Here is a 20,230-nt window from a genome sequence, read left to right on the forward strand (position 1 = left end):
CCCCGGAAGGGGACGGAGGGCTGGTGCAGGTGGAAAGACATTGGGGTGAGATTCCTAATGTGGATAAGCTAAGGCAGCTAGGTAGATACTAGCCTGTGCGTGTAAGAGGGGCCAAAGCAAATGAGGATTATTTTTTTAAAGAAATAAAATTACGCACAGTGGGAGGAAGAAAGAAGCCCTGGAAGCAGAACCGAGCCCCTTGTCTGTTTCCATCTCCGTTAGCCCAAGGTGTCCTTGCCCTTCCTGTATCTAAGAATTCACCGACTTGAGGGAGTGATCCAGCTGACCTGATAGTTCTAATCACTGGACTAAAGCAATCATTTGCTTCTCTGATAGATAAGAACCTTGTTGGCCAACAGTGGCCAGAGAGATTTGTTTAGGGGAACTCCATTCCTAAAGTAATTGCCTTGCAACCGTGTTAGATGAGTCTCAGCCCCTCCCTGGGGCAGCTGAGGGCAGTCCCACCTGCCCTTCACCAAGGGGACTGTTGAGATGTCCTGGGAGGGGTTCCCTGCCCCAGAAAGCCCAGAGCCTGGGAAGGGTGTAGGGGGAACAGCAACAAAGATCCACACTCTGCGCCATGAAAACCTCAGTCCCAGTGCACACTGGGCTCTCGGTCTCCCCTGAGACGCCTACCTGCTCTATCAGGTGTAGGAGTTTGTCTCTTTACTGTTTCAATAAAACTTTGCCAAAGTTGCCTTCTGGTCTGCTTGGTCATCCACCTCATACTTTGTCACCCATGGGACAAGTTTTGGGTGCTAGTAGTAACGGATACTTCGTAAGTGTGTGTCCTCTGTATTTTAGGTATTGGGTCCAGGTTTCTACTCCTACGTTTGTACCTTGTGAGCATGTGACTCTGTGTGTGTTTAAATCAACTCTTTTCTGAATTTAAAAGATACACACCTATGGTTAAAAAAATAAGCATATCAAACACAGACCCTTAACCTCCTTCCCCAGAAGCAACAACCGTTGCCAAATTTCTGTTGTATTCTCCCACAAACATTCTAGGCATGCACGAACTTGACATCTAATGAAGATATCCCTGCTGACAAAGGAGGCGCCTTATCTATGTAATGTGTGTACCGGAGGTCACCACTCCACTCCACCTGCATCCCTTTAATAGGTGTGGCCTTGCTAGGAAATCCCAAAACACACACAGGCTCCCCCTTTTCAACAGCCAGTTTGGTTGTTTAACTCATCTACCGTCACAAAAATTCTGCCTTGAGCATACACACATGTCTGCACACATGCACAACTATACTTTTTTTTTTTTTTAAGATTATTTATTTGAAAGACAGAGTTACAGAAAGGCAGAGGAGGGGGCAGAGAGAGAAAAAAAAAGAGATGTCTTCCATCTGCTGATTCACTCCTCAAATGACCACAACAGCTGGAGCTGGGCTGATCTGAAGCCAGGAGCCATGACCTTCTGCGTCTCCCACATGGTTGCAGGAGCCTAAGCAATTGGGCCATCCTCTACTGCTTTCCCAGGCCATAGCAGAGAGCTGGATCAGAAGTGGAGCAACTGGAAATGGAACCGGTGCCCATATGGGATGCCAGCACTGCAGGCAGCAACTTTACCCACTACACCACAGCACCGGCCCCACAACCAATACTTTCAATACAAGGTAGAATCAATGTTTTACAATTTGTTAATTGTAGATGCCAAATAATATTCTTTATTTTTATTTGCATTTCTTTCTCTTTTTTAAAAGATTTACTTATTTATTTGAAAATCAGAGTTACAGTGAGAGAGGGAGAGACAGAGAGAGCTCTTCCATCCCCTGGTTCACTCCCTAAATGGTTGCAATGGCTGGGGCTGAGCCAGGCCAAAGCCAGGAACTAGGAGCTTCTTCCAGGTCTCCCATGTTGATGCAAGGGCCCAAAGACGTGGGCCATCTTCTGCTGCTTTCCCAGGCACATTAGCAGGGAGCTGGATCAGAAGTAGAGCAGCTGGGACTTGGACTGGCCTCAATATGGGATACCAGTGCTGCAGATGGCAACTTGACCCACTACGCCACAGTGCCAGCCCCATGGTTTGCATTTCTTATGGGTGAAGTTGGAAGTTTTTGTGTTGATAGAACTATTTATATTTCTTTTTCACTGAACTGCCTGTTCCCATCTTTTGCCTATTTTTCTATCTTGGCAATGTATAAGGTAGAAGAAAATTCTTAGGTTTTTAAAAAATTGTTATGGTCGGGCCGGCGCCGCGGCTCACTAGGCTAATCCTCCGCCTAGCGGTGCCGGCACACCAGGTTCTAGTCCCGGTCGGGGCGCCGGATTCTGTCCCGGTTGCCCCTCTTCCAGGCCAGCCCTCTGCTGTGGCCAGGGAGTGCAGTGGAGGATGGCCCAGGTGCTTGGGCCCTGCACCCCATGGGAGACCAGGAAAAGCACCTGGCTCCTGGCTCCTGCCATCGGATCAGCGCGGTGCGCCGGCCGCAGCGCGCCGGCCGCGGCGGCCATTGGAGGGTGAACCAACGGCAAAGGAAGACCTTTCTCTCTGTCTCTCTCTCACTGTCCACTCTGCCTGTCAAAAAAAAAAAATTGTTATGGTCTCCAACGGGGATGGGAGGAACCTAAGTACTTGAGCCATGGCCTGATGCCTCCTAGAGGACTGCGTTAGCAGAAATACTAGAATTGGGAGCAGAGCTGGAAATCAAACCCAGCCACTCTGCATGGGATGGGTGTCTTAGCCACTATGCTAAACACCCATCTCAAAATTTCTCATGTTAAGAAACTGATTCTGGGCCAGCACCATGGCTCAATAGGCTAATCCTCTGCCTGAGGCGCCGGCAGCCCAGGTTCTAGTCCCGGTCGGGGCGCCGGATTCTGTCCCGGTTGCCCCTCTTCCAGGCCAGCTCTCTGCTGTGGCCAGGGAGTGCAGTGGAGGATGGCCCAGGTGCTTGGGCCCTGCACCCCATGGGAGACCAGGAGGAAGCACCTGGCTCCTGGCTATTTGGGGGGTGAACCAACGAAGGAAGACCTTTCTCTCTGTCTCTCTCTCTCTCACTGTCTAACTCTGCCTGTCAGAAAAGAAAAGAAAAGAAAAGAAAAGAAAAGAAAAGAAAAGAAAAGAAAAGAAAAGAAAAGAAAAGGAAACTGATTCTGGGGCTGGCACTGTGGCATAGTGGGTAAAGCCACCACTGGCATCCCATATGGGCTCTGGTTCATGTCCCGGCTGCTCCACTTCCGAGCAAACTCTCTGCTCTGGCCTGGGAAAGCAGCAGAGGATGGCCCAAATGCTTGGGCCCCTGCACCCATGTGGGAGACCTAAAAGAAGCTCCTGGCTCCTGGCTTCAGATCGGCTCAGCTCTAGCCACTGGGGCCACTTGGGGAGTAAACCAGCAGATGGAGGACCTTTCTCTCTGTCTCTCCGTCTCTCTGTCTGTAACTCTACCTCTCAAATAAATAAATCTTTTTTAAAAAATATTTATATTTTTTATTTTAAAGACAGAGTTACAGAGAGAGGGAGAGACAGAGAGAGAAGTCTTCCATCTGCTGGTTCACTCCCCAGATGGCCACAACGGCCAGAGCTGCGCCAATCCGAAGCCAGGAGCCAGGAGCTTCTTCCAGGTCTCCCACCTGGGTGCAGGGACCCAAAGACTTGGGCCATCTTTTACCACTAGCCCAGGCCATAGCAGAGAGCTGGATCGAAAGAGGAGCAGCCAGGACTTGAACTGGCACCCATATGGGGTGCCAGCACTTCAGGCCAGGGCATTAACCCGCTGCGCCACAGCGCTGGCCCCTCAAATAAATAAATCTTAAAAAAAAAAAAAAAAGAAAGAAACTGATTCTCTTCATGCCGAATTTGAAATTTTTAGACAATTTTATTTTCTTTCCAGGCTTTTCAATTTTGTGTCTTGTTTGAAAACCCTTTCTCCCTTCAAAATTATGTGAAATTATTTGTTAATTTTTCTAGTATCTTTTCAGGTTCATTTTACATTTAAGACGCTGTCTGGGGGAGTGGGCGTCTAGCCTAGCAGTTAAAATGCCAGCCTCCCTTATCAGAGTACCTGGGTTTGACTTCCAGCTCTGGCTCCTGACTCCAGCTTCCTGCTACTGCAGACTCTGGGAAGCAGAAGTAATGACTCAAATAATTGGGTTCCCGACACCCACATGGGAGACTTGGATTGCACTCCCAGCTCCTGACTCCGCCCCAACCCAGCCCTAGGTTGTGGGCATTTGGGGAATGAACCAGTGGCTGGGAGTTGCTTGCACACTCTCTCTCTCTCTCTGCCTTTCAAATAAATTTTAATGTAAAAAGACTCTATCTGAAAATTATTTTAGGTAGCAATCAGCGGTAATCTTTTCTTCTTTCCTAATTTTTTAAAAGATGTATTTATTTATTTGAAACGGAGAGCTACAGAGGGAGAGACTGAGATTTCCCATCCGCTGAATCCAGGAGCCAGGAGCCTCTTCCAGGTCTCCCACACAGGTAGCAGGGGCCCAAGCACTTGGGCCGTCTTCTGCTGCTTTCCCAGGCCATTAGCAGGGAGCTGGATCAGAAGTGGAGCAGTGGGGATGTGAACTGGCTCCTACACGGGATGCCAGCACTGCAGGTGGCATCTTTGCCTCCTACACCACAATGCCCGCTCTCTTTTCTAATCTTGGCTCTTTGATCAATGACCCAGCTTCCTAGAGGAGTTCCAGAACATTCCAGACTTCCTAGATCCTTGGGAACGTGACTGAGCCTGGCTTACTGACCCTTGGCTGGTTGTTACCTCCAATCCTTCAGTCCTCTCCTACTCCCTCACTCCTTGGTGCAGGCCCCAGGGGACCCTAAGCAGACTGCTCTCGGGGGGGCACGTGGGTTCCAGGAGGCCCCAGAGGCCTGGATGCTTATTTGACTCCGAGTCACGGCTGTGACACTTCCTCTGTAAATCTGGCCCTGGCTCCCTTCCACCCTTCCCTCCCATCCCATCCGTGCACAGCGCAGCCAGCTCTTCTGCAAGGAAATTTGCATGATGCAGGAGCAGGACAGCTTTTAGGGTCAGCTTCACTGAGCCATGGTCTGCCTGGCTGCCCCCCAGCTGCTCCTGGCTGTGACCCTGCCCCTGCTGGGGTCACCAGGTGCCACAGCGTCCCAGCCGGTAAGTCCAACAGTGGGGAGGGGCCCCCACGTTGCGAGAGAGCAAACTGTGGGGTGAAGGGCAGGTGGAGCTGGGAGGGCAGAAGGCAGAGGAGCCAGTGCAGGAGAGAGGCTGTCCTGTTGCCCCGCGGATTCAGGACGTCAGGGGATAGCTTTAGTTCCTCTGAGTCCCTGCGGGTCCCGGTGGTATGACCGCACTTCTGACAAAGGCCCTTCCAGTCAACTTGGCAATTTAAAAGGAAAACTCTCCAGACTTGTGAACCATTGGTGTGGCGGACAGAAGAGACTATAAAGCAAGGCCACAGAGTCTAGATGAGTACTTTTAAATTTATTTATTTATTCACGTATTTATTTATTTAGGGAGAGGGAGCGAGAGCACGCTCCTTTCCATTCAAATGCCCCAACAGGTAGGACTGGGCCAGGCCCACGTTGGGAGCCCAGAACTCCATCTGGGTCCTTCATGTGCATGGCAGGAACTCAGGTACCCGAGCCGCCATGAGCTTGCACATTAGCAGTAAGCTGGAGTCAGAAGCAGAGCCAGGACTCAAATCCGGGCACTCGGACACAGGACAGAGGTGTCGAGCAGGCCGAATGCCTGCCCCTAGATGACAGCCCTTCATGTTCTCCCAGGAGGACATCGATATCTTCATATCACTCTACCTCTAAATCTACATGTAACGTTAGCCAAAAGTATCTATTTAGCATTATTTAAATCTCTCTGTACCTTACCCATACCCATATCTAGCTCATGTCTAATTCTGGGTTTGGAAGATAGCCACATGCACACGCGATTTTGAGAGAGGAAGGAGTTGGTGCAGAAATCATCTACAGGAACAGAGACCACTCACCCTGTGTCAAATTCTCCCAAGAGAATTAAATCCCTAAGCTGCTGAGTCCCCACCGCTCTGCCCGACACCCCACCACCCCCACCCGCTCAAGTGCCAGACCCAGTCATCTCAATCAGCCTAGAGGCCCAGGGACAAGGAAATGTAGGAAGGAACTAAGCAAAGCATGTTGACTGCCCAGGGAGTGCCTGTGCCTGGGCGCTGTAGGGATTGTGGGCCCTAGCGGGATCCTGGGTTGCATCCCGAAACTCCCTGTCACCTGGCTTTCCTCTCCTTGTGTTCTCTTGATGCCCAGGAGAAGGCAGAGCGGCCAAGAGAGCCATTCACACTGGGGCGTCCAGGCTGGCCCTGCCCCAGGGGGACTCGGGACAGCCCCTTCTCAGAGGGCCCCCTCTGTGCTCTCTTCCAGGACCAGAGTCAGGCTGGAGGGGAGTCTGGGCAGCCCCTGAACCAAGAGCATGGAGCAGGGGGTGAGTGGACGGACAAGAGGCAGGGGCAGGAGGAGGTGGGGGTGGGAAAGGAGGCAGCAGGAAAGGACTAGGCGAGGGCTGGGGGCGGAGCAGTAGGGTGCAGAGAGGGCTGGCTCTGGCCTCCGCCACACACGACCGCGCCAGTGTTCCAGCTCCGAGGCCTCCAGAGACACCTTTGTCTTTGCAAGCCTCCTCCATGCTGTGGGAGTCGCCGTGAGGGTGACCTGAGACCGCGTGTCTGAACGTACCTGCCTGGGCGCGGGGCTGCTTGCTGTCTGTTCGCCCACCCAGACCACAGGTGCGGGCGGCGAAAGGGTTGAGGCCTTGCTGCACCCCCGTCTCCAGCTGTCCCCTCTGCTCCTGTGTAGAATCAGTCCCGGTCGCCATCTATGTCCAGCTGGACTCTCCGGATGAGACCTGGCTCCCAGTGCTCTCCGAGAGCCTGACTCTCCCCACTGCCTCGCCTTCCTCTTCCCCAAGAACCCTCACTGGCCTCAGCCTCACTACAGGTACCCCCTGCACGGGACCAGCTTCCCAGTCCTCCCCTAGCCCAGGCCCTGGGGTGCTGCGAGCGCCTCTCTGTTTCTGGGGGCGCTGCCTGCTCCCTTCTCCCTGGCCCGGCTTCCTCCTCACCTCCCCACTAGTCAGACCCGGCCCTTTCTGCCCATGCGTCTGTCGTCTAGCTTCTGCTGAGGGCCCCAGGGTGGACTGTGGAGCCCAGATGTGCTCACGCCCTGCCTGACGCTCTCGGCTGGTGCGACCTCCGGCTCTGAACCTTGACTTTGGAGGGAGCCCCAATTTGGGGGCGGGGTGGGGTGTGTGTATGTGACTGATCCAGACACGCAGCCTGCCGCCCGGCCCCAACCTCCTCAGCCAGCCCTCTCCTCAGCACCCTTCTGTCCTCTACCAGTGTGCAATGTCAGCCGCCAGGGGTACATCTCCTGTACTTGCCGCGCTGGGTACCAGTGGGACAGCAGCTCCTGCTCCCGTCACCGTCCCTGCTCCTGCTCCGACAGACACCTGCCCTGTAGCTGCCTTGTCTTCGAGCATTCTAAACCAGGCTATTGCCAGTTGCTGCCACCTGGTGAGGAGGGCTGGGAACTTGGAAACAGCAGCCTCCAGGGGAGAGACAAATGCTGTCCGTGTTTGTCCTTCTCTGAAGCTGTGTCTGCCAGCTGGCCCCGTCCCGCTGCTCCTCTGAGTGCACGAGAAAGCCAATCATCCTAGCGGACCCTGAACTTGGGACCTGAGTAGGAGACCAGAGGATGGGGCCCCAGGGCTGGCCGGCTGAGGGGAGACAGAGCCCAGGCGATTTGCTTGGTGGGGGAGTGGGGGAAGCGGGAGCAGGAAGCAGCGCCGACAGCCCCGAGTTACATGGGCAGGGGAAGTCATGGGCTAGTTTCCTTGTCTGATTCCCACTGATAGGAAGGGTCCAGGCTGGACCACAGCAGCCACACTCAGATGCCCCTCTAGGGCCAAAAACGAAAAGCTGGGCATGGAGGGGTAGGGGACAGGCCCGGGCAGACAGGGGAGCCACGCTGGGCATGGAGGGGTAGGGGACAGGCCCGGGCAGACAGGGGAGCCACGCTGGGCATGGAGGGGTAGGGGACAGGCCCGAGCAGACAGGGGAGCCACGCTGGGCATGGAGGGGTAGGGGACAGGCCTGGGCAGACAGGGGAGCCACGCTGGGCATGGAGGGGTAGGGGACAGGCCTGGGCAGACAGGGGAGCCACACTGGGCATGGAGGGGTAGGGGGATAGGCCTGAGCAGACAGGGGAGCCACGCTGGGCATGGAGGGGTAGGGGGACAGGCCTGGGCAGACAGGGGAGCCACGCTGGGCATGGAGAGGTAGGGGATAGGCCTGGGCAGACAGCTGGGCTTGGCTGTAGCGCTCAACTCAGGCTCCCCGTCTCTTACCTCCCTGCAGTTCCCGGGAACCTGAGCCTGAGCTCCGGCCTGCAGCCCCTCGGCAGCACGCTGAAGCTGACCCTCAGCTTTAGCCAGGAGATCTCCAACCTGACCTGGTTCCTGAAGAGGCCCGGAGAGTGCTGGAACATCCTGCAGCCAGGGGCACAGGTGTCTCTGAACTTCAGCCAGGACCAAGCTGTCCTCACGGTCACTGACATGTCCCAGGAGTGGGCAGGTAGCAGCCTGTCCTCTCCTGCCCCCTGTTTTTCTCTTTCCCTTTTCTTTCTCTCCATCCCTCCCCTACTCTTCCCTGTCCCCTCCCTCCCCTACTATTCCCCGCCCCCCCCTTCTTTCTTTTCTTCTCATCTTTTCCTGGCCCTTTCCATCTTCCCATTGACTCATTCCAGGGAAACAAAGGCACGGAGGCCCATTACCATGTAGAAAATTCTAGAAAGAGCAAGCTATTTTCACTACAGTCTGGGGACTTCCGGGACCCTTCCAGGGGCTCACAAAGTCCTCACGATGGCGCTGACCCTGTCACTCCTCAGGGGTGGGCAGAGTGCCCTCCAGGACCGCAGTGCCGTGATGGAGATGGAAGAGGCAGACGGGGGGACCTGGCTGGCTCCCACTCGGCCAGACTCTTCCAAAGAGATTTGCAGAGCTCTAAAGCAGCATTACTCATCTATGTTCTCCTATGGAAAATATAATTATTTTTCAGGAAAGCACTTCTGTTACTTTTTTCCCCCGTAACGTGGAGAATGCTGAAGGCACAGTCTGGATTTGGCCAGGTGCTGACCCGGCTGTGGGCTCCCCGGAGGGGTCAGAAGCTCTTCTGCAGATCCCCTTTTCCTTCTGGAAATCCTCCCGGGGCAGGGAGTGTCTTCCCAAAAGGCCATCCTTGGACTGAGCTCCGGGTGGGAGGGGAGTGAGAAGGGGAGCCTGGGCTGTGGGTGGAGGCAGCAGAGCTGTGGCCACAGCAGCCGTGCGTCTGCAGGTGAGTACATGAGCTACTTCGAGGCCCAGGGCTTCCTGTGGGAGCTGCACCAGACGGTGAGTGTGCCCTTGGAGGCGTCAGACGTGGCTCAGCTTCTAGACCAGCCCTCCGTCACCTGCACCAGCTCCTCAGGCTTCCAGCTGAGCTGCTGCACCCCCAAGACACCGCTGACCTACACGGCTTCCTGGAGCCCCAGGGAGGACAGCCAAGGTAGGAGAGGGCCCAGCAGTAGGGGTCAGTATGGAAGAGGGCAGTAGGGCAGTTGGGGAAACAGAGGCTGCAGTGGAGGCTGGGAGTTGGGACTCCAAGGCCAGCACCATCTTGACCCGGTCAGAGGAGTCCCCGTTCTGTGGCTGTGGAGTCACCGTGTCTTTGGGTTTGCAGAATGCAGAATGCAGTCCCATTTCATGCTCAGTGAGCTTGGGGATGTTAGTGTTTGTCCCCATTTGACAAACAAGGGCTCACTAGGACCCCCAGGGTGCCCTTAAGCAAAACCCAAGTTCTGCCCGTGGGAGTGTGAAGCCCACACACCCCTTGGCCCTTCTCCCCACCCCACCCCACCTCCACCCCTACCCCTACCTGCTTCTGGAAATGCTAGGACTGAAATGACATGTCTAGACCAGCTGGGTTCTAGGCCTGTCCCAGGCCTGGTGACCATCCCCTCCTCCCACCTCTGCCCTCTCAGCCTCCCTTCTGCACACGCCCAGCTCTCAGTGCCTGGTCCTGGCTGTCCCACACTGCCCGGCCACTGACACCACGTACACGTGCGAGCTGCAGAGCCAGGGCTTGGCTCCTCTCAGGGTCCCTGTATTCGTCACCATCCTCCGTGGTACATGGGGTCTGGGGGTCTGGCTGGCCAAGCCCTCAGCTGCTTGCCCTGGGAGCGACAGCCTCCTATCCTGGCAACATAGCCCAGCCCCGGGGCCTGCGAGCAGGTGTCTACCCGAGGAGCACCGCAGGCTGGACTGCGGTTGCAGTCATCCTTATCATCGTCTTCAGACGGAGATGTCACCTGCCCCGAGGACTCCTTGGTGGTTGCCTGGAATGTCACCAAGGCTGGCCACGAGGCACAGGCCCCATGTCCTGTGGGCAAGAGGGGCGTGGTGAAGAGGCTGTGTGGGCCTGACGGGCTCTGGGGTGCCATTGACTACAGCTGCACAGACACGAGGCTCCTGAACTTGTTTGCCAAGGCTAAGGTAAAGTGGTCGCCCAGCTGCCTACAGGCTTCCCCAACCCCTGCCAGGGCCTGGCTTAGGATCCTGTCCCTCTGAGAGGCAGGCTCCTCACCTGTTCTCACCTGCATCCCCCCGCAGAGCCCCTGGGGCCTGCACTCTCCACGAGGGACCACAGGCCCATCCAGTGTTTGTGCCCCAACACGGGTGTCCATGCCTTCCTCATAGCCCCTGCACACCGCTCCCTCTAGGAAGGGGTGTGGGGGTGGTCGGGGGAGGCAAGGACCTGGACAAAGGAAGAGGCGGTCCTACTCTCCTGAGGACCCTCTCGCCACCCTCCTTCCTGCCCTCTGATCTGTTCCAGCTGCTGCTGGCAGGCCGGGGCAAGCCTGCTGAGAAGGTGCCGAAGATCCTGGCCCGGATGTCGCGGCTGGTGGAGGAGGCCAGCTCGCCCTCTGACTTAGTGTCACTGCTGGGCACCATAGAAGCCTTGGCCAAGGTGGTAGCCACAGCCAGTGTACAGCTTAACCGCAGTGCCCTGCAGGTGAGCTCTCTGAGTGCTCTGAGAGCGGTTGGGTCAGCGGGGCAGGGAGGGTTGAGGTTCTGCAGCTCCGGGCACTCCCGTCCCTGGGGCAGCACCGCGGGCTGTCAGACAGCAGACCTTCCAGAGCCCAAGTGCCTGCTCCCTGTCTGTGTCTCCTCTTGGACACAGGCTGCAAGGCCGCGGAGCGTGGAGAAGGCCTGATGTGGGGAACACACAGGAAGCTGGAAGGCAGGCAGGGGAGTGGAGACTTGAGTGCAGAGGCATGCATGCACAAGCACACACACACACACACACACAGATATTCAACACACTTGGCTTTGTGGGACTCACTAAATCAGCTCCCAGTAGGCGTGTTATTGGTCACCCACAAGCTGCAGCCAAAAGGACCACAAAGGGCATTGCTACCACACACACCCTTTCAGTCTGGGAAGATAGAGCATGTGTGGGTGCACCCACCTGGAGGAGTTGAGGACTTGGAGACGAGCCCTCCTAGTGCCCAGGTCACCCCAAGGCAGGGTGGGGTGTGGGTCAGGAGACCACAGACTTGGAGATGCCCCTGGGGAGGAAGGGAGCCAAGCAGTGCTGTTCTTCCCCACTAGAAAGCCTCCTCTCACAGGCCTGTCCTCCTCTCTCCTCTTCTCTGCAACCCTGGGGCTCACACCAGGCCAGGAAGGGTGGGCTCTACAGAACCCAGTGCTCCTGCTCTGCGCTGTGGGCTCTTGCATAGCAGGCTCATCTCTGTTGGGTGCCACAGGATCTCCTGACAACCACAGACAAGGTGCTAGACATGGACATCAGCTCTCTGTGGACACCGGCCCAGGACAAGGAGCCCTCGGCGAGCTCAGACCTCCTCCTGGCTCTGGAGACCCTGGCGCGCAGCCTGTGCCCGCCGGATCAACCGTTCACCTTCAACTTGACCAATGTGCAGTTGGACAGCCAGCTCTACACGCCCTCTCTCTCTCCTGACTACAGGGTCTCCTTGCCCCCCGTGCAAGTTCAGATCCCCCAGCACTCTCTGGCCCCACATGTCCCTAATGGAACCAATGTCAGGATCACCAGCTTGTTGCTACAAAAACTGGGCCAACTTCTGCCCCCAAATTATGGGCAGGAGCTGGGAGACGCCCTGTACGTCACTTCTGGCCAGATCCTCTCCATCTCCATCATGGCTGGTAGCCAGGCCATCAATCAGGTCAAGGTCATCATGAACTTCGGGGACATAAATGGTAGCGCCCACTGTGTCTTCTGGGACTACAGACTTTTCCAGGGCAACGGGGGCTGGTCAGAGGAAGGGTGCCAGGTGGCCAGCGCTCAACCCCCCCCTCGGTGCATCTGCCAGCACCTCACTGCCTTCTCCATCCTTATGTCCCAATGCTCTGTCCCACAGGCACCAGCCCTAGGCCTGCTGAGTCAGGTGGGCTTAGGGGCCTCCATAGCGGCACTGCTCGTGTGCCTGGCTGTGTACAGGCTGGTGTGGAGAGTCGTGGTGCGGAACAAAGTCGCCTACTTCCGCCACGCTAGCCTGGTCAACATGGCACTGTGCTTGCTGGCTGCAGACACCTGCTTCCTGGGATCCCTGCTGTTTCGTCCTGAAACCCACAGCCCGCTCTGCCTGGCCACGGCCTTCCTCTCTCACTTCCTCTACCTGGCTACCTTTTTCTGGATGCTGGCACAGGCCCTGGTGCTGGCTCATCAACTGCTTTTTGTCTTCCATCAGCTGTCCAAGCACCAAGTGCTCCCCATCATGGTGATCCTTGGCTACCTGTGCCCACTGGGGTTTGCAGGGCTCACCCTGGGCCTCTATCTACCTCGAGGGCAATACCTGAGGGAGGGAGAATGCTGGTTGGATGGGAAGGGAGGGGCGCTCTACACCTTCGTGGGGCCAGTGCTGGTCGTCGTGGGCGTGAACGGACTGGTCCTGGCCATGGCTGTGCTGAAGTTGCTGAGACCATCGCTGTCAGAGGGGCCCCCGGCGGAGAAGCGCCAGGCTCTTCTGGGGGTGGCCAAAGCCCTGCTCATCCTCACACCCATCTTTGGCCTCACCTGGGGGCTGGGCCTGGCCACTCTGCTAGAGGAAGTCTCCATAGTCCCTCATTACATCTTCACCATTCTCAATGCCTTCCAGGTAGGTGGTAAGGTGGTGGCTGTGTGAGCTGCCCTTTCTCAAGGTGGATAGGTTCAGGATAGAACTGAAAGAGCAGGCCCAGGGACGATAGAAGGCTTAAGAATGGATCCCTTGGGGCCGGCATTGTGGCATAGTGGGTAAAGCTACTGGTTCGAGTCCCCGCTACTCCACTTCCGATCCAGCTCTCTGCTATGGCCTGGGAATGCAGTAGAAGATGGCCCAAGTCCTTGGTCGCCTGCACCTGAGTGGGAGACCTGGAAGAAGCTCCTGTCTCCTGCTTCGGATCAGCACAGCTCTGGCCTTTGTGGCCAATTGGGGAGTGAACTAGTGGATGGAAGACCTCTCTGTCTCTCCTCTCTGTGTAACTCTGACTTTCAAATCAATAAATAAATCTTTAAAAAAAAAAAAAAAGAATGGATCCCAGTGCCTACACTGACCAACTGGATCACTCTGAACAGATTACATAGCCCCTCTGAGCTTTTCTCTCTCTCTCTCTCTCGCTCTCTCTCCCTCTTTTTTAAGACTCATTTATGTATTTGAAAGAGTTTTAGAGAGAGAGACACACACACACAGAGCGAGATCTTGTATCCTCTGGCTCCCTCCCCAGGTGGTCTTAATGACCAGGGCTGGGCCAGGCTGAAGCCAGGAGCCAGGAGCTTCATCCGAGTCTCCCATGTGAATGGCAGGGACCCAAGTACTTGGGCCGCCTTCTGCTGCTTTTCCCAGGCCATTAGCAGGGAGCTGGATCGGAAGTGGAGCAGCCAGGACTCAAACCAGCGCACTCATGGGATGCCGGCATTGTAGGCAGCAGCTTTACCAGCTACACCACAGCACCTGGCCCCTGAGCTTTGGGTTTCTTGTCTGTAAAATCCCATCTGGTTTTGCCAAAGAAATCAGGAAATTGCCAGTCCCCAATCCTTTAATACCCCGCTTTGGGACCATAGCAATAAGCGAAGCACCTGCGTGGATCCAGTGCGACAGTTGGGCTCATGTGCAGAGAGGTGGAGTCGGGAAGCCTCGGCACGTGGGTTACCAGGAGGACGGAGGCTGCGGGCAGACGAGGGGGAGCGAGGTGTCCGAGTCGGTCCCCTGCCGGTGACCAGCCTGCCCCACGTCCCTCTCTCAGGGTGTCTTCATCTTACTGTTTGGCTGCCTCATGGACAAAAAGGTGAGTCTGCCCACGTAGCCCCTGGCCTGCTTCCAAGTCCCACGTGGGGAGTTGGGCTGCCTACGTGGGCACTTCCCTCGCCTGCAGGTACGAGAGGCCTTGCGGAAACGCTTCTGCGGCACCCAAGCCCCCAGCTCCGCCATCTCCCTGGTGAGTCGCCGGCCTCCAGCCCTCAGCTGTCCCCCAGCAAGGCCACAGGGTGTCCCGCAGCTGCCCTCAGGGGCTGGGGAAGATCAGGGCTGACTTTGAGGAGCAGCTTTCAGGTTCAAGGTCTCCAACAGTGGAGGGAGCAGTCAGAATCAGCTTCCTGGGACTTGGACTCCTCCCGGCTCTCTGGTCGCTGATTTCCTATCTGAGAGGCCGTGTCTGGCTAGATGGGAAGGGAGAAGGGAGGACGGTGCTCATGGGAGCTGCTGTCGCCGAGAGCAAAGTCCCAGGATGACTGCAGCCCAGGCAGGAGGGCAGCAGGCCAGAGTGCAGAGTGGGCGCCCCTTTTCCGGGCGGAGTCGCCGGTGATGACCGCCCTGCAGCTGGGCCTCTCCACCTCTTCCCAGGCCACAAATGAAACCCAGGTCTTGGACCACAGCAGAGGAGGAAGTGAAGACAGCAGGTGAGACCCAGGGAGCAAGGCTGAGTGTAGCAAAGCCCCCAGCAAAGCTGTGACAGAGGCTTCTCTTTCTAGACCTGGCCCAGCCCAGAGGGTGGGGGCAGGCTTTTCTAGGGGAGCTGTTCCTGGTGGGTGGGGGCAGGTGCAGGCCTCAGAGAGCAAGGCACAGCCTCTTCTATCGTTCTCCCAGAAAGCTGGGGACTCTAACTACCAGCCTCCCCCGCCTCGGTTCACTCTGAAATTTTCCTATCATGCTATCAAATTTTTAACTCTTCTGAAACGCCTTGAAGCCTTGGTGGGCTTGGAGCCCTGGAACTGGGCTGGGGGCTGCCTGCAGAGGCTGGGCAACTTGTCCCCTCACCAGCACTGAACTTAAAGGCAAGCTCTTTCCCAGAGAAGACGGACGCTTCAGAGTGAGCCACATACTGGCCCGTGTTCTGCGAGGGAGTTGGCGGGTGCTGGCACCTACTAGATGGGCTCTGACCCAACACCCTGAGCCCTCGGGAAAGGCAGGCTGATGTTTCCATCAGTCACACTCAATCCTCTTGCAGCCCAGCTGTCCCCACCTCAAAGTACCTAAGCAGGAGTAGCATGAAAAACTGACTCACGCTACCTAGGGGATAAACTTGCTTATGATATGAAACTCATCAACAGAAGCCAAAGTCCAAAATAATTGGAAGTAAAGCAGTCTCAACCAGGTTTTAACGAATAGCAGTACATGGTATATATTTGATACACATAGCTTCCACTGTCCAGTGAGTTCTGTTTTGATGATTTCTTGTTGATAGTTATGAAGAAAAGACCACTTAATCAACAGGAACCTCTGATCTTCCAAGCTTCGGAGATGGAGGGCAGAATGTGGTATCTTTTAAAGGTCTAGGAAGAGATGCTCATTGGTTCCTCTTTATTTCACCTTTAAAAAGTATAAATATGAAATGCAAGTTGCAGAGACACTGATGGGGGCACATTAGTTAAAAATGCATTATGGGTAAGGCTATTGCCTGCAGTGCCGGCATCTCACATGGGTGCTGGTTCGAGTCCCGGCTGCTCCACTTCCGATCCGGCTCTCTGTTACAGCCTGGGAGAGCAGTAGAAGATGGCCCAAGTCTTTGGGCCCCTGCAACTGCATGGGAAAACCCAGAGGAAGCTCCTGGTTCCTGGCTTTGGATCGGCACAGCTCCAGCCATTGTGGCCATCTGAGGAGTGAACCAGCAGATGGAAGACCTCTCTCTCTCTCTCTCTCTCTCTCTCTCTCTGCCTCTTTGTAACTCTGCCTTTCAAATAAATAAACTTTCGGAAAAAATGCATTATAAAATTTTAAAGTAGTGGGGAAGACATCACTGACTGACGGGAACGAAAGAGAAAAGGTTGCAAACACTGGCGGTTAAGTGTCAGTCTTAGAGCTAAGACACTGAGGAATGACGTAAGGAAAGCTCTGAGGAGACACAGAATTAGCTACAGAATTCATGAGAGGAAGATGATGAGTTTCTGAAAACATTTAAAGGTAAATAAATAAAAAATCATATGCATCGGTCTTTTGAAATTACACAATTCAGGGATGTTTTTATAAAGTGGGGTGGGGACATTTTCTGTTTAAATAAAAATGGATTTGCTGGCACACGCTGTTGAGACATCTTTTCATGTAGTTATGTTGTGCCTTCACTTAATTACTTTCGTGACTATTTAAAAAATGTTTATTGTTTCTTTGAGGGAGACAGTTGCTCACTTTCCAAATGCCTGCAGCTGTGTCAGGGACAGCGTGCCCAGGGGCATGTAGTCTAGGCCTCTCCCACGGGCAGCAGGGGCTCACTCACAGGAAGCTGGAGGCTGGATGTGGAGCCGGGAGTTGATGTGGGCCGTCTCAAACGTTTTGTGTAGTTAAGAGTATAAGTATGGCCGGTGCCGCGGCTCACTAGGCTAATCCTCCGCCTGCGGCGCTGGCACCCAGGTTCTAGTCCTGGTTGGGGCGCCGGATTCTGTCCCGGTTGCTCCTCTTCCAGGCCAGCTCTCTGCTGTAGCCTGGGAGTGCAGTGGAGGATAGCCCAAGTGCTTGGGCCCTGCACCCCATGGGAGACCAGGAGGAGAAACCTGGCTCCTGGCTTCGGATCAGTGCAGCCAGCCGTAGCAGCCATTTGGGGGGTGAACCAACGGAAGAAATAAATAAATAAAAATAAATAAATAAAGAGTATAAGCATGACAAGCAGAGAAACAAACAAAACACTCCCCGGAAGTGATGATTCAAAAGCATCCCAGTCCCTAGCTGGAGCACTGCTTTGGGAATCAGTGTATTTGGTCGCGGAAAGCCCTTTAATTCCAGAGCTAGCAAGGGCTCCTGGTGGAGTCCTCGCAGCTCCCAACATTGCCTGCACGGCTCCACCCTGCTCCCTTTCCGCACAGTAGCTCCACTCACGGATTTTGTCCCCCCATCCCGACATCCTCTTGTTTCCTCTCAACTTGTGATCACTCTTCGTGGAAAAAGCAGAATGGACCAGTGTGGGGTCTCCTGTATACCCCAGTGGACGTACACGGAGGACCTCAGAGCCAGCCACTGAAATCAGACAGAGCCTGGGTACCCTGCTTCTGCCTTCCAGGTCTCAAGAGAGACCAGAGGGGGCCGGCGCTGTGGCTCAGTAGGTTAATCCTCCATCTGCAGCCCCTGTATCCCATATGGGCGCCAGTTCCAATCCAGCTCTCTGATGTGGCCTGGGAAAGCAGTAGAAGATGGGCCAAGTCCTTGGGCCCTTGCACTCACATGGGAGACCTGGAAAGAAGCTCCTGTCTTCTGGCTTTGGATCGGCGCAGCTCTGGCCATTGTGGCCATTTGGGGAGTGAACCAGCAGACGGAAGACCTCTCTCTCTGTGTCTCCCTCCTCCCTCTCACTGTCTGTAACTGTACCTTTCAAATAAATAAATAAAATCTGAAAAAAAAAAAAAAAAGAGAGAGAGAGAGAGAGAGAGACCAGAATTAGAGGGCCCTGGGAGAAACAACAAAATGAAGGCAGGGTTGCAGAAGATAAGCTGAGAAGGGGACCTTTTTTTGTTTTTATTTTAAAGATTTATTTATATGAAAGAGAACAGAGCAGAGAGAGAGAGAGAGAGAGAGAGAGAGAGAATCTTCCCTTCTCTGGTTCATTCCCCAAACGCCCACAACAGCTGGGGCTGGGCCAGGCCAAAGCCAGGAGCTGGAGCCCAGTCTGGGTCTCCCACATGGGCCATCGCCTGCTTCATCCCAGGGTCCACAATAGCAAAGAAGTTGGATGGAAAACTGAGGCAGGACGGAAGCCAGCGAACTCTGACGTGGGATGCGGGCATCTCAGGTGGCATCGGCACAAATGCCGGCCGCAGGGATTCTTTTCCCTGGAAAGACGGATGCAAGGAAGGCAGGGATTTTTGTGTTTTCTTGGCTGCAGCAGTGCCTGCTACACGGCCAGCACTGAATGTGTATCTGTGGGCGGAATGAACAGCGAGTGTTAGAGATCACCAGAAGCGAACAGCTTCCGAAGTCTTAATGGGGGGAAGAAAGCAAACACAGGGGCTCCAACCCCACGCGCTTGTTTGGTGGCACAGAGGGTCAGATCAAAGTTCTACATGAAAAGAGGCACTGAAGTGGGGACCTTTAAGAGTAAGGATCACTTTAAGATATCTAAGGACAAACATCAAGGGCCACAGTAGACAGAGGCCAGGTCGAGCCATGGATGACTTTGCACAGCAGTCACGCCAATGAGACAGCAAACGACTCATGGGAAGTTGGGTGAACCCACAGCCAAGAACTGGGACGCCAGCAACACCAGTGAAGCCAGCTGTGTCCCCAGCCCGGAGGACACCTCTATCCTGAATATGTCTTCCTCCCCTAGAACTCCTTAAAATTGCCCTTTAAACAAATATATTTTTATGTTCTTATATATTTTATTTGAAAGGCTCCCATTCACCGGTTCACTCCCCGAAATGCGCACAGCAGGGGCTGGGCCAGGCTGAAGCTGGGAACCAGGAACTCAGCCTGGGTCTCCCACATGAATGGCAGGGGCCCAAGTACTTGAGCCATCATCTGCTGTGTCCCAGGGTGTATATTAGCAGGGAGCTGAACTTGGGCACTCCAATGTGGGGTATGGGTGTTCCAAGCTGCGCCAAAAGCCCACCCCCATTTTAACCATTTGTAGGTGTATAATTCAGCAGAGTACAATGATGTCGCTATTCAGCCAATCTCCAGATTTCCTCTTTCAAAACCAAAGCCCCTCATCCAGGACACAACTGCTCCCTAGTTTCCCTCCCTCCCAGAACCCGTGTCCCATCACTGTGAACCAATTTTAGACACCTCACATTAAGCAGAAACATACAGGATTTGTCTCTTAATAACCGGATTATTTTGTTCCCAGAAGTCTGGTCCTTGTCGATGGTGCTGAATCAGAATAATGAAGACGAGGTCTGACAGTCAGGGAGAGAGCGTCCCCTTTAATCTACCGGGAGAAGGTGACGATCGCAGACGGGGTCTCAAGAACTTCTGTCCTGCTCAGTGAGGGTGGTCTGGGGTTCTTGAGGGGTGCAAAAGGGAGGTTGGGTGCCGAGTCAGGCTGTGGGTCTGATAACAGGGTATCTCAGACATCAACACAGCTTCTTGAGAAACTGGCTAGATGGCTCGACTTTATTGAGGAGGGAACAGCAGGAGATTCTGCACAACTAAGCAGCTACACAATGCTGTGAGGCTGAGACCTGAGAGAGGCCATGTATTCTGTTAAGATTTCAGTGTTTAACAGGCTGGAGCCCGCTCAGCCTGGAGCCTGGAGCCCGTGTTCACTGCGCCCTTAAGCTATTCATTCCCTTTTCATTCTGTTACAATAATTCAAACCTCTGGTCATGCTGACCCAGGAGGGCCGGATTACTGTGTAAGCGAGCATTAGTTATCTGTTTGAACACAGGCTTTAGTCCTAGGCTTGCAGTCATCAGAACAGGAAATGAGAAACAATGTGTCTGGTCTGGTTACAACTCCCTGAGCAGAATGGCCTCAAGACCCATCCGTGGGCATGTCACGATTGCCCTCTCTTAAGACTGCCAGTACACACAGTGTGTAGAGGTCACGCCTTGCCTACTCGTCTTATTTGCTGATGGACATCAGGGCTGTTGTGAATAATCCTGCTGTGAACGTGGGTATGCAAATATTTCTCCAGGACCCTGCCTGTGATGCCTTTGCATATCCAGCCGGAAGTGGAACTGCAGCTCTACGACTTTGCATCCCCACAAATACTGCCACATCCTCACGGACACCTGCTACCTCTGTTCCTCTGACAGCAGCCATCCTAGTGACACGAGGCAATCGCTC

General features: G+C 54.7%; 1 protein-coding gene across 2 annotated transcripts; it reads left to right on the forward strand.

Annotated features, from left to right (window-relative positions):
• Nucleotides 1–4,942: 4,942 nt before the first annotated feature.
• ADGRF3 (adhesion G protein-coupled receptor F3) lies at nucleotides 4,943–16,534 on the forward strand. Of its 2 annotated transcripts, XM_008254656.5 has the most exons (13): nucleotides 4,943–5,087; nucleotides 6,341–6,401; nucleotides 6,770–6,910; nucleotides 7,312–7,485; nucleotides 8,329–8,544; nucleotides 9,304–9,513; nucleotides 9,989–10,132; nucleotides 10,303–10,499; nucleotides 10,840–11,019; nucleotides 11,774–13,141; nucleotides 14,268–14,309; nucleotides 14,397–14,459; nucleotides 14,864–14,923. In XM_008254656.5, exons 1-13 carry the CDS (start codon nucleotides 5,004–5,006, stop codon nucleotides 14,921–14,923), a joined length of 2,940 nt encoding a protein of 979 aa, XP_008252878.3. In that variant the 5' UTR covers nucleotides 4,943–5,003. The 2 variants fall into 2 exon arrangements, with proteins under 2 accessions (XP_008252878.3, XP_089182829.1); XM_089326703.1 differs by lacking the exons at nucleotides 4,943–5,087; nucleotides 6,341–6,401; nucleotides 6,770–6,910; ... (1 more) ...; nucleotides 8,329–8,544; nucleotides 9,989–10,132 and adding an exon at nucleotides 15,994–16,534 and having other exon boundaries at nucleotides 9,242–9,513; nucleotides 14,864–14,919.
• Nucleotides 16,535–20,230: the final 3,696 nt, after the last annotated feature.

The sequence above is a fragment of the Oryctolagus cuniculus genome, chromosome 2 (genome assembly GCF_051225735.1).
Source record: "Oryctolagus cuniculus isolate XC-2025 breed Fujian yellow rabbit chromosome 2, ASM5122573v1, whole genome shotgun sequence".
NCBI lineage: Eukaryota > Metazoa > Chordata > Mammalia > Lagomorpha > Leporidae > Oryctolagus > Oryctolagus cuniculus.